Source organism: Talaromyces marneffei, chromosome 6, assembly GCF_009556855.1.
Source record: "Talaromyces marneffei chromosome 6, complete sequence".
Classification (NCBI taxonomy): domain Eukaryota; kingdom Fungi; phylum Ascomycota; class Eurotiomycetes; order Eurotiales; family Trichocomaceae; genus Talaromyces; species Talaromyces marneffei.
Genome location: NC_072353.1, coordinates 485,405 through 497,245, shown reverse-complemented (window position 1 = coordinate 497,245; position 11,841 = coordinate 485,405). Strand labels below are relative to the sequence as shown.

General features: G+C 48.1%; 4 protein-coding genes across 4 annotated transcripts; 1 reads left to right on the top strand and 3 right to left on the bottom strand.

Annotated features, from left to right (window-relative positions):
- Window positions 1–108: 108 nt before the first annotated feature.
- EYB26_007692 (uncharacterized protein) lies at window positions 109–1,485 on the bottom strand (the record flags this gene model as incomplete). Its single annotated transcript, XM_054266953.1, has 3 exons — window positions 109–921; window positions 987–1,224; window positions 1,319–1,485. The coding sequence occupies 3 exons, from the start codon at window positions 1,483–1,485 to the stop codon at window positions 109–111; spliced, it is 1,218 nt and encodes a 405-aa protein (XP_054122928.1).
- A 2,631-nt stretch (window positions 1,486–4,116) lies between these two features.
- On the top strand, window positions 4,117–7,659 carry EYB26_007691 (uncharacterized protein; the record flags this gene model as incomplete). The annotated part of the gene is made up of 2 exons (XM_054266952.1): window positions 4,117–4,518; window positions 4,573–7,659. 2 exons carry the CDS (start codon window positions 4,117–4,119, stop codon window positions 7,657–7,659), a joined length of 3,489 nt encoding a protein of 1,162 aa, XP_054122927.1.
- Window positions 7,660–8,916: 1,257 nt separating this feature from the next.
- EYB26_007690 (uncharacterized protein) lies at window positions 8,917–9,554 on the bottom strand (the record flags this gene model as incomplete). The annotated part of the gene is made up of 2 exons (XM_054266951.1): window positions 8,917–9,202; window positions 9,259–9,554. 2 exons carry the CDS (start codon window positions 9,552–9,554, stop codon window positions 8,917–8,919), a joined length of 582 nt encoding a protein of 193 aa, XP_054122926.1.
- A 1,458-nt stretch (window positions 9,555–11,012) lies between these two features.
- On the bottom strand, window positions 11,013–11,520 carry EYB26_007689 (uncharacterized protein; the record flags this gene model as incomplete). The annotated part of the gene is made up of 3 exons (XM_054266950.1): window positions 11,013–11,140; window positions 11,364–11,435; window positions 11,511–11,520. The coding sequence occupies 3 exons, from the start codon at window positions 11,518–11,520 to the stop codon at window positions 11,013–11,015; spliced, it is 210 nt and encodes a 69-aa protein (XP_054122925.1).
- Between the last annotated feature and the right edge of the window lie 321 nt (window positions 11,521–11,841).

Sequence of the window (11,841 nt, the reverse complement as noted above, 5' to 3'; positions counted from 1 at the left end):
AAATAAGTAAGAGAAATCCCAAGACTGTCGTCTCTAAGGATAACATCACCACTACTGAGAACGCAAATGACAATAGACTCCAAGCCCCCAAACGGAAAAAGGGAAAAATCAAACCCATGTAGGCGCAACTCTCTTCAAAAAGTTCATAAACTTAAAGAATCCCACCGCCTGCTCAACATTCCCCCTAGGATCAACCACTAACTCCGGAAACGCAATTCCAGCTCCATGTAATCCTGGAACGACATTCCCCTGCGCATCCAAAAAACCACCGAATCCCGAATCCCATTTTAGGTCTTCTTGACGAGAGACAATCGGCACACCATTCCGACTAAGCTCAGGTAACGGATTGCGCTCATACCCAATGGCATACACCACATGCGTACACTCCGGTAACTTCGACTGGTAAATCTCCTCCTCCCGAGCTCTATCACTCGTATCGATTTTCTCAATAACCCTGCCCGCAACCGAATTCGGTAATTGCGAATCCTCAAGTTGTTCACGCGCGAATTGCGCTGCTTTCCCCTTGAGGCCTGTATTATCGTACAGAATCCACCCTCCTTCCATAAACTCGGCGTATTTGAGTGGGTTCCTGGTAAACCATTTCAGGCGCATTTTGGGGTGCGTGGTTTGAGCGAGGTCGACTAGGTTCATGATTGCTAGGATTGCGCTGTGGGAACCGCCTATGACGGCTACTGTGATTGGCTCATCGCGGGGAATTACCGTGCAGAGGAGGCTAGGTTTGAGGACTGTGTCAAGGTTGAGTTCTTCGAGCTTTGTGGAGGACGACCCTGTGACTGAGGGTGATGGTGATGGGAGAGATCTTGGTGATGAGCCTGTGCAGAGGATCAGGCGGGGAGTTGAGATTTCGATGTTGGCGGAGGATGGATCTGGTGAGTGGATTCGAACTTTCCATCTTGATTTCTGTATGTCATTCACATAAGCATATGCATTCCATACGAAGCAGCGTATATACGTTATTGACTTACATTGTCCTCGTAAGTAGCACTCATCACTTCCCCCCGATACGCCGAAACTTGTTTCATCTTTAATAACCCCGCTGTAAGGTCCTTGATCATCTCCGCCGCATAGTGCAGAGAGCACGTCTCGTCTTGATCTAGTTTGTTCATGACCGAGAATGCATTGGGCGTACTGGCGGCTTGTGCAATGTTGCGGAAGGGCTGGAAGCCTGTGGCGTATGAGCGGAAGAAAGAGACTTTGGTGTTGCTATCGTCACGTTAATATGAGATCATCAAGACGGGAGTTTTCCTATATTGAGGCGGTGGTGTTGGCGAATCTACGTAATTGATGGCAGGCATACCTGGGAACCTCGCGATATTTACTGTTTATGCGTCCACCGTCGAAGACAGGGTCTATCCAGGCAATTCTGGTTAGCCCTAATTCGAGCAGATTTCCGAGGACTGCGACGCCTGCCGGGCCAGCGCCGACTACCACGGCAGCATAGTTGTGTGGAATCAATCTGATCATGATGAGTCTGCAACTCGGATCGCGTGTGAACGACTTGGATGCAATAAGTCGAGATAAAAAGGAACAAGAGTTGTTCAAAAAAAAAAAATCAATCAACTCTCATTCAAAGTTATATCACAAAAGAGATAGAGATGAAAGAACACGGTGTCGTCCTCGACTCAAAGACAATTGATTTGGAGAGTGAATGTAGTGTTGGGGCTGCTCCTCATTCTTATGGTGCGGGGACTCCCGATCCGCAAAAGTACCTTGGTCGCTGGTCACCGCTTTGACAGTGATTGATTGTCCGCACCACCAGATAAGTGAGTCACGGGCAGTCTCTCGCGCGAGTCGGGTTGAACACGTGTAGGTACCAAAATCCCATGCCATCACTATCCGCAAGCCACGCCGTGGATAGCCTTCACCGAACCAAGTATATGACATCATGATCATCATCCAAAATGCATTGTACGGATTTCCCCTTCTCTCGTTTCAGACGGCATTTCGACCTATTTTTCTGAAAGTCCTATTTCGTCTCCTCCGTATTTGCTTCTGCGTCTGGCGAGCGCTATCGGCCGACATGTTTGCGTTTTCGCACTGTGTAGGTAGTAAGCCCAGGTTAGTCACTAGCACACCATGGGCGTGTCTCATTGGTCAGAGATCCCCGTGGGAAAACCATCGTTTCCATGCCAGAGTCCTTGAAAGGCTCGCTCAGCAGCCACATCAACCATCACATCTCAAGCAGGCTCTTGAGCTTCCAGAAGCTCATGGTAGCTGACAGCCAGCGAAATCCTTTGAAGGAGAGAAAAGCGACGTCGTCGAGGGGCCTGCTGCTTCTTTATATTGGTCATGTACTCAAAATGGATTAGCGTTGTCCTTAGCGCGGATGGCGTGATTGCTCTCCACATCGGTGCCTTGGTGCCTCGGTGCCTGGAGACTTTCGGTGCCTGGGAGCCTCATACATGGGGTCCTTTGTTGCCAAGCATCCAAGGTCACATTCCGCCTCGTCAATCTAACAACGCGACAACAAACATCGACCATCCATCGGCATCACCAACTACGCAGCGGACATGCCTATGTCATACTCCACTTACAAAAATTAGTGACATCGATTTCGAGCTGCCAAGATAACAAAATGTCGCCTCGGAAAATTTCGGACATCTACCGCATGTCCTTGGCCGCCCCTATCGCGAACAATACTACGTAGTATGATGACTATCCCGCATCTTTGAGGCTCTTCTGTCGGTCAGGCATCGTCAATGAATAATTCTACGAGAGCTTACCTATGCTTACTATATAGCCACAGCAAATCAGAGATCCTAGCTGACGGCTGGGCACATCTAGTCTGCCTGCAAGGTCCACACAGCTATGTGCACAGCCTCAGTTCAATCGAAGTGCGCCTCACGCACAAGCCACGTTGACAAGGCAGAACAGCCTGAGGCTGCGATTAGTATCAAGTATCACGACTCCAGGGTCGCCTTTTTATGAGCAAGGCACTATGGGAATGTAGAAAACGGAGTCTTGGTTTATTGATTACCCTATCAAGATGCGCCAGAACCGAGTTTTCAGCTCTTGTCGTCCCTGAGTTCCTGACCGAGTCCTCTCGGAAATGGCTACATATGTAGTTCGGGACTATGACGAGATCTGCTGGATGTATATTCTGACTGTAGAGAGCAAGGCACACTGCAGTCCAGGGTATACTACGTAGTTATTTGGCTTACAGATACCTCAGTATTGGGAGAATATACGAGGCGTGTGTTCATGTTATCTCTCTATGGCGGTAACAGGCACTCTCTGATTGGGCCAACGGACACACCCGCAGCAGCCAGAGCCAAACAAATTGACAGTTTGAAACTGGCAGAGGGAAAGTAGCCGCCGGAGCCTCATCTCACAGCAGGAACCCACCTCCCCGCTTCCAATTCGGCCCCCCATCTTCTCTCCTTCCTGGCCAAATCCAACACAACTTCGTTCCTCTCTCTCTCTCTCTCCTACATCATCATCACTCTTCCAGTTCAACCTCGCAGGCTCAGCTCCTCGCTTTCGCGTTCGCTGCATTTGTCTTGTTGGTTGTTTATTTTTTATCAATTGGCTATTCCTTATCTGCTATCTACTATCATTCCATCTCATCTCATACCCTCCCCCAGCGCAAGCAAGCCTTACTCTGTATATAAGACGACCACCACCGCCACACCTCAGCTCAGCCTCTTTTCTATCGTCTTGACTCAATCTTTGCGTTGACACTTAGTTTTTTTTTGTACCGCCATACATCTTGTTATATTGTTTGTCATACATACCTGTCTTGTTTATATTTCACTGCTTTTCTCCTTTTCTTGTTCCGTCTCCCTTATTCTCCGGAATACTTGCTCGCTTCGAGCACTCCCATATCTATATATTCTACACCCGGCGACAGGAAATTACTTCCCGCGCAACCTATTCGAGTGGGCATGCCCTAACTGTTCCAGTATTGAGTGGGTGTACTCCTGCTTCAATCTGCACAGCCTGCCTCCAGTCACGGCAAAGAACCGCCCACTTGTGCCCTCAGTATCCACTACTAGGTTGGTTCGCACCAAATCAAGCTAGAGTCACGAGTGGTTAATCGTACCCGCTACACAAGGGAAGGCGCCTATCCAGCCTTCTCTTATATATCTCTAAGTCATGGCTACCCATGACCAGCTCAATCCACTCTCTGCTTTCAACCAACAAGCCTTTGAAGATCCATATCTCTCAGGCCCTTCCGATCTAGAAGAGTTTGGCTTTGAACAGCAACAGCATACACCAAGTGTTTCGTCTGCTGATCCGCCAAGTCGCTTATCCTCGTTATCACCCGCTGACCAGAAGCTTTCGAGCGATGCGTCAATGCATAACTATGAGTACAACGACGCTCCATTCGACGATTCCAGATATATTGACTTCAATGGACCGGGATCTACTGATCCTCTTTTCCTAGACGATATGCTATCAGTCGAGGATGGTCAGGTTTCGGCCTTTCCAAATGTGGATACTTATATCCAGACGAAAAGCGAGTACCAAGAGAACGAGGACCAGAAGCCAACTCAGGTATTGAATCATGTATCGGGAGGTAATCAGGTCTCTGCTGATGCCACTGGACAGCGTCAACTTCAACCCTCCAGGTTAGCTATTCCGGATTCTGCCTACAGTAACGACAACTCTCAGGGACACAATCGTACAAGGTCGGCACCATCACTCAGTCCTATAGTCAAGATATCTCAGGTTCACCGGGGTGACTCCCCCACAAGAGAAAACGATGGATGGAACCCACTCAAGAACAAGCGCTCGTCAGTCCACTTGTCTCCCACGGGTGGTTCCGCAGATGACAGTGATGATCAAAACGAAGAGATCAGTAATAGTCAGCGGAGTTTGTCGCCTTCTCGAGCCGAAGATGGTTCATGGATTCCAGATGCATCGACTGGTCAGGCAGGCGTCGACCCCTACGCTCGGAATGATGAATTTGGCCCTAGCCCAAAGGACCTAGAGGAGCAACGTCAGCTTGCTGAGAAAGAAGTCGATATCCGTATATGGTCCGCCTCGGTGTCTGTCGCGAATAGTGAAGCAGGCGATGATTCTAGTCCGTGGGAAGCACCTCGAGGCAGAACCCGGGCCGTTAGTGCTGTTGAAACACGACAAGACTACTTCAGCCTCATGAGACCCGACGACTCTCGCATCCCAGGGCCTGGGCGACTCATACACGAACTAGATCCAGGAAGCGATTTTGAAACTTTGTCTAACATCTCTCATGCAGATTCTCATGACGGACTGCCTGCTCTCGACTACATCCCAGAAGAAAACCAGCTTGCCGAACAACTCAATCGAGCATATCCATGGAAGGACGAACCTCGATACTCATTTCCACTTGCGATAAAGACTCAACCAGAAACCTCACGATCGGCAATGCAACTATACGAGGAAATGGCTAAAGAGATGGACAAGGCTTCTCGTGTTGGTACCTGGGGTTCTTCGCGGCGGAGGCTTAATGATGCTGAAGTCGACAGTCTCTTGAAATCAGATAGCTTCTTTAAGAATCTTTCTCTCAACACGGCAGCTATCCGCAAACTATTACCGAAGCGAAGTAGCAATTCCTTGAAAGATAAGAGACGATATTTTAGACAACCAAGCTTTGAACCAGAGCCGACCGATCCACCCCAGAAGAAGGAGTCGGGTATCGCTGCTAGACTTTCACGCCGGCCAAGTTTGAATCGTCCCAAATCCCCCACTCACATTATGGCTGCTGCCATCGCTGGCTCAATGGCTGCCAGTATTGGAAGTCACAACTCACTTTCAGCCAGGTCGCCAGTGAGTCCTGGCGGAGGGTCGCTTAGTGCAGTAGTGCCTTGGAGCAGATCAAGAAGCAAGAGTGAAGGCTCGGGACCAACGCCACTAATCAGATCACTGGCTATACCAACCCTAGAACAACGGCAGGGAGCACAACAAAAGTCCTCCCCTTTGGTTGAGTCTCGGGCATCCGTAGGACTGGACGCTGATGAAGACGACGACGATGACTCTTCTGACGACAAGGGTATATTCATGGACTTAGCACCCACATTGCAGCAGATCGTACCGACATTGGAGGGCTTCAAACGGCAAATTTCTCTCTTGGACCCACGGCTTGAACCTGCTTTACTACAACGTTTTGCCATTGAACAGTTACGTCGTTACAAGAAGTTGATTGATGAGCAATCCAGACACGTTGCACTAGCCCAATCAGGACACTGCGATGCTGGCGAGAGATGTTTTGCGTCTGGTGGTCGTGCCAAGTTACTTCCTCCCCGGGCGAATGCCAAAGATCCTGGCGCTACTTATTGCCAGTTCCAGATTCCAGGTCATGAAAATAGCGATGACGACGATGAGTTTGACGAGGAGAACAATCAATCTCTTGAGAATTCTATTATACCCGCCGTGTTTGCTGACGGCATCCGGATGCCTCCTGTCAAGCGGCTGCCTGCGGAATTCGAGTGTTCGTTGTGTTTCAAGGTTAAGAAATTCCAGAAGCCATCCGACTGGACGAAGCACATCTATGAAGACATCTATCCGTTTACTTGCACGTTCCCCGACTGTGTTGGTGAACCAAAGTCATTCAAGCGCAAGGCTGACTGGGTTCGCCATGAGACTGAGCGTCACCGACATCTGGAATGGTGGGCATGTAACATGCCAAACTGTGATCACAAGTGCTTCCGAAAGAACAACTTTGTGCAACATTTGGTTCGAGAACATAGGAAACCCGACCCTACGGCGAAGAAGGCCAGAGGGTCCGCGGCTAGTGGCAGTGCCAATGCCGCAGCACATGACACAGAGATCGCCAAGCTGTGGAAACAGGTGGAAGAATGCCACCATGAGACCCAGAAGAAGCCCGAGGAAGAGCCATGTCGGTTCTGTGGCAATGTCTGCAAGGACTGGAGAAAGTTGATGGTACATCTAGCCCGACATATGGAGCGGATCGCATTGCCTGTCTTGCGTCTTGCTGAAGAGCACTCTTCATCAACGAATAGAACAGCGAATATATATGAAGCCACCCCCGCGCCGGCACCCTCGATATCAGTTTATAACTCTGTCGAACCGAATCTAAGTCTGAATACGAATGATATGGCTGGACTCGGCGAACCCACCATGTCTGACGGGAATATTAGCAGTCCTATGCAACCAATGATGATGCCATACGATCCTCAACAAGGATCCCACATGTTATCACCCACGAGGAGCATGGACATGTCTCCATCAGGCACAACATACCCACCAGCATCAGCTTCATCCTACTTACAACCTCACTATACACCAGCTCACCGTAATTCAATGTCCTATCCACCTGCGCCTAACGCGAATGGAATGGCAACTCGACAACCAACTACCATGCCAACCGCTTCTAGTAGCAACATTGGCCCTGTAATTTATCAGCAATTACACATCTCAACCATAGGACTCGACGCGCAAGAACCGCTCTACCAATCCCCGCAAGACACATGTTTCAACCCAGACGATTATCTGCCTGCGTCTACTTCTGTTGGTGTTGCGGGCTACACATCAGCCCCTATGGTCAATTATACCATGCCGACGTCCTCAGAAACAGTACCCAACGGTCTGGATAATGTAGCGTATATGCAGAGCGCGGCAGCGATGACGGCGGCAGCGGCGCAGATGCAGGATAACAGCCATACATATCCTCCGGCTACGTATCACTTTCAATGATACGACTCAACCGTTTGTTTCTAGTTGATCCTGAAACTATGATGTGTTTTATGTCTTATGTCTCGATACCCTTGGGCTGTTGGCTTATCATCCCACTTTTATTATTGCTTTTTTGTGTCCTCGCAGCTCTGTTCTGGTTTGGGGCATTTTTTTTTCTTTATCATCAGGCGTCGCATTGTTTTCTTGTGATAGGTGTGTAAAACTTATATAGTTATACAATAAACACTAGTCATGATGAAACGATCCTGACAACTTCTTCATATTTTGATAGTTGGATTAAAAGTACATATTTTGACAGCTGTTTAACCAGGAACACGTCACTTGAGACTGTGGTGATCACACTCAGTGCAAAGGCCTATTATGCCAATGCGTTTGGCAAGCCAATGGCGATGTTCTGAGTCATTGGGAGAGTTACCACGAATTGCCGTAATTGAGCATGATAAAGACAAGACAAGCACTGCATCATTGTTGCAGTTTGCTCTTCCACTTTGAAAAATCTGCATCTCAATACCAGTACTAGCTCCTCGACCTGCAGAAATTACTGAGAGGTACAACAGGCCACCCGATCTTCTCAATCTCGAACTTGTCTTTGCCAGCTATCCGAAATTTGATTAAACAATACCTTGTCGTAGCCATATGAAAGCGCTGTCCAAAGATCTATTCGTAAGATGAACCAGTCGGATCCATGGTCATCATATCCAGAGATCGGATACTGGATGGACTCGCTCCAATCACTGTAGCCGGCTTCGGACTCATCGCCGAATAATCTTCTTCTTTGGCATCATCTGAAGGCATTTCTTCGCCGCTATTCGCATTGGCAGCATTAAATTAGTGGCTCACTGACTGACTGACTTCCTTTGTAAAGAAGGTGCCAAACACGACGGGCTTATCGATAATCCCAGACCAAGCCGATAATGTTAGGGCTAATCAAAATCGATATCAGAACAATAGTCCAAACTCTGACACAAACCTTTCAGCCAATCATTATGCAGACAACCATGGAGCGCATGTCTTGATGCATTTTCCTAAATCTTAAGTGCTGTTGGATGTGTATCACCTAGACACTCGCTCTAGAGAATAAAAATCAGTCCTGTATATATAGCTCCCAAATTGAATCCCGGAGACCTCATCCCCGAACCGTGGACATATTACTGGGGCTAGATACATATGCACCTAGGTGATTATCAATATCTTACGGAGACCTCAAATTCTTTCGACCTGACGAGGGACAAGATAGTTTATCATTCGTTTAAATATTCAATCCGTAGCATTCTTGCTACTCTCATATGCGCTCTTGGCCTCTTCAAATGCGTCCCTGGTCTCTTTATAGAGATGAGACATTTCGATGGACTGTTTCTCGTAACCACATTTAGCATAGAAACCTGCATTTGCTAGGGAGCAATTAAGAATGCTCTGGTAGCAGCCAACTTTGACGGCGATACTATCTAATGTCTCGATCAGCTTTTGGCCAAAATGTTTTCGCTGGTGGTCTTTTGCGATGGAGATATCTTCAATGTGGCCACTGATTCCGAGATTGTGAATACTAAGCGATCAATCGTTAGAAAGCTATATTAGAAGGGCAAAGGACAATAGACACACAATTTTCTCTCCACAACTACAGTTCCTGTACCGACGATGCGATCCGTTGCATCTTCCACAATGACAACGCAGTAGTACCATCCTTGCCCATGGTGTTTGTGCCAGTCAAACCGATCGAGATACTGAGCTTCAGATATATCGCCGGTGAACGTGAGAGCTTGGAGACATTGGAAGAAACCCCGCTTGTAGTCGTCGCGAGCGAGGGGCCGGATGGTGTACCCTGCGGGGTAGTCCACCTTGATTTCCGGCGAGATCAGGGACGCGTCGAAGATGAAGTCTAGCTCTGCTGCTGCCATGGTGAACGCATGCAGTCGAGCTATCGATTGACTGAGTGCCTCGGAGGGTTTAACAAGACAACTAGATAACTATCAGCAGCCTAGAGGTTGATAATGTCAACCTAGGGGCAGAGTCGGGAATCCGCGGGTCTAGCCGGCAATCATGCCGAACCGCATATGTGCTGTACTCCGTCCGCTGTTATCACGATAAGTCTGGAAGCTCACTTGCTGTGATTGCCAGACGCGATAAATATCAAATAGCAAAGTAGGACTCGCAACTTTGGGTATATTGGTACAAAAAAGAGATCAAAATACTGCGTAGGCAATGTCTGTTGCTACCCTCGCTTTGGGTGTGGAAAAGAAGTACAGTACATAGTTAACATGCCATTTGCCTATTTCGGAAAATTAGGGCACGATATACAGCGACCACTTCGGTATGTATAGGCAGCTCAGCGGGATATATGTCGAGGCATTATTTTGATTCAGGGAACAAAATATTGAAATCGTTGCAACCCTAACATTCAATCCGTATGGGGTAATATTTGTATCAACTGAAGCTTGACTAGATACCTAAACTTTAAAAGCACCCGACATGTCGGCTTCATCCCCAAAGCAGAGATGAAAGGCTTGTTTTGTCAATAATCACCAGCGGCAATTGTTGAAGAATAGTTAGAGGAGATCAAATGAGACTCAAGTGTGTAGATCTTAAGGGACGATCAGTCATGACCGGTGATATGCAAAATAATCATTGATCTTCGATTAAGGTAACAAACCGTCGGCGTCGCTATGGTGATGCGGAGTTGATCGCTGACGGCGTTGACGGGGCGTTGGTGTATACATTGGATGAATCCCATGCCGAGATCATATGTGCTATTACGCCGTTGAATCTACACATTCTGTGAGAAACCGCTGGCGACATCTCTAGCCCACTGATTATCTATCTACCGGGCCATACAGCCTCCAGGCAGCACCCCAGAGCAACAAACAAAGGTCTTCTCGATAGGTCATGTGTTGAGATATAGTCCGTACAATCTGCTGCTACGGAAGCTGCTCCTCACAGATCGAGTCATGGGTGATATACTCTCGATCGAGCACGTTGAGCCTGTTGGCTGATCGCATTTTGCGCATAGTTATGCACGCGATAACTGGAGAAGCGAAACGAAGGACGGAGGTGGCTCGCTCTTGACTAAAATGCTCTCATGACATGGACCTTTTGCTGTGATTGCTCTCTTACCCTCCTCCGGGTGTACTGCTAGAGCATGCTACCGCATAGATGCATTTTCCACGATTGATTTCGTCTATGGGATCAAGAAGTTAGTTCCGCCAATCTAGGAAGCCTGCAGCGGCCGGAACAGTAGGCACATTCCTCTCCTGGCCTTTGATGTCATGCGTAAGTTTTGTTTTAACTCACATTACTAAGCCCTTGGCTAACAGAGCACAAAGTTTGGGCGCCGAATAAGCTATAACACCGGCATGATCCTAATTAACATCATCCTCTTCATCATTGGCTTCCTCGACTTCGGCCGCAACAAGTCCACTTTGGTATGGACCCAAGCCTCCCTCATGGATATCTAGACCTTCATCTACCAAACCACCGTCGAACCCATCTGTTTTTGTCATCATCTCTGAGATCTCAGCCACCCGGTTGCATAGCCGCACCATCGCAATCACTACCGCTGTGCAGGCCGCCGCAGGCATCGTTTTCACGATCGTACTGCCGTAGTACCGGTGACGGCGACTGGCGCGGGAAATGCGGGTATTTGTTTGAGGGTATCAGTCTGTGCTGTTACGTCTGGTGTTTTTTCAGACTGCCCGAGTCCAAGGGCCTACTAGGACCTTTGAGAAGCTCGATATCATGTTTGAGCGCAAGGTTCCCCCCACACAAGTTCAAAGGAATACGATCTGTTGGCAGTCAATTAAGAGCATATCTGAGCATTTCGAAGTAAAAGCTATGTCTTGGGGGAAATAGGAGCATACACGTGCCCATGATGCCGTCAACCAGATACCGAGTCTTCAAGTAAGCAGTTCTAGCGATTTACAATCAATTAGACGCATCGGGTTACTGTTTTTACCATGAGTAAAGGGAGAACAAAGAAGACTTTCATCGCTGCCTCATATTTCCATTATTACACGTCTAGACATGCAGGTTGAACCTTGGATGAAGAATCGGCCTGACCCTGAGCGATTTTTGTCTGCGCGTTTCATTGATGTAGTCAAATTTTATATACGTATTGCAATTCCAGCCAGTGGCACGAATGCGTAGAGGCCCTATTGGTACATATCAAAACTCGGTGTGTTAGACATAGGT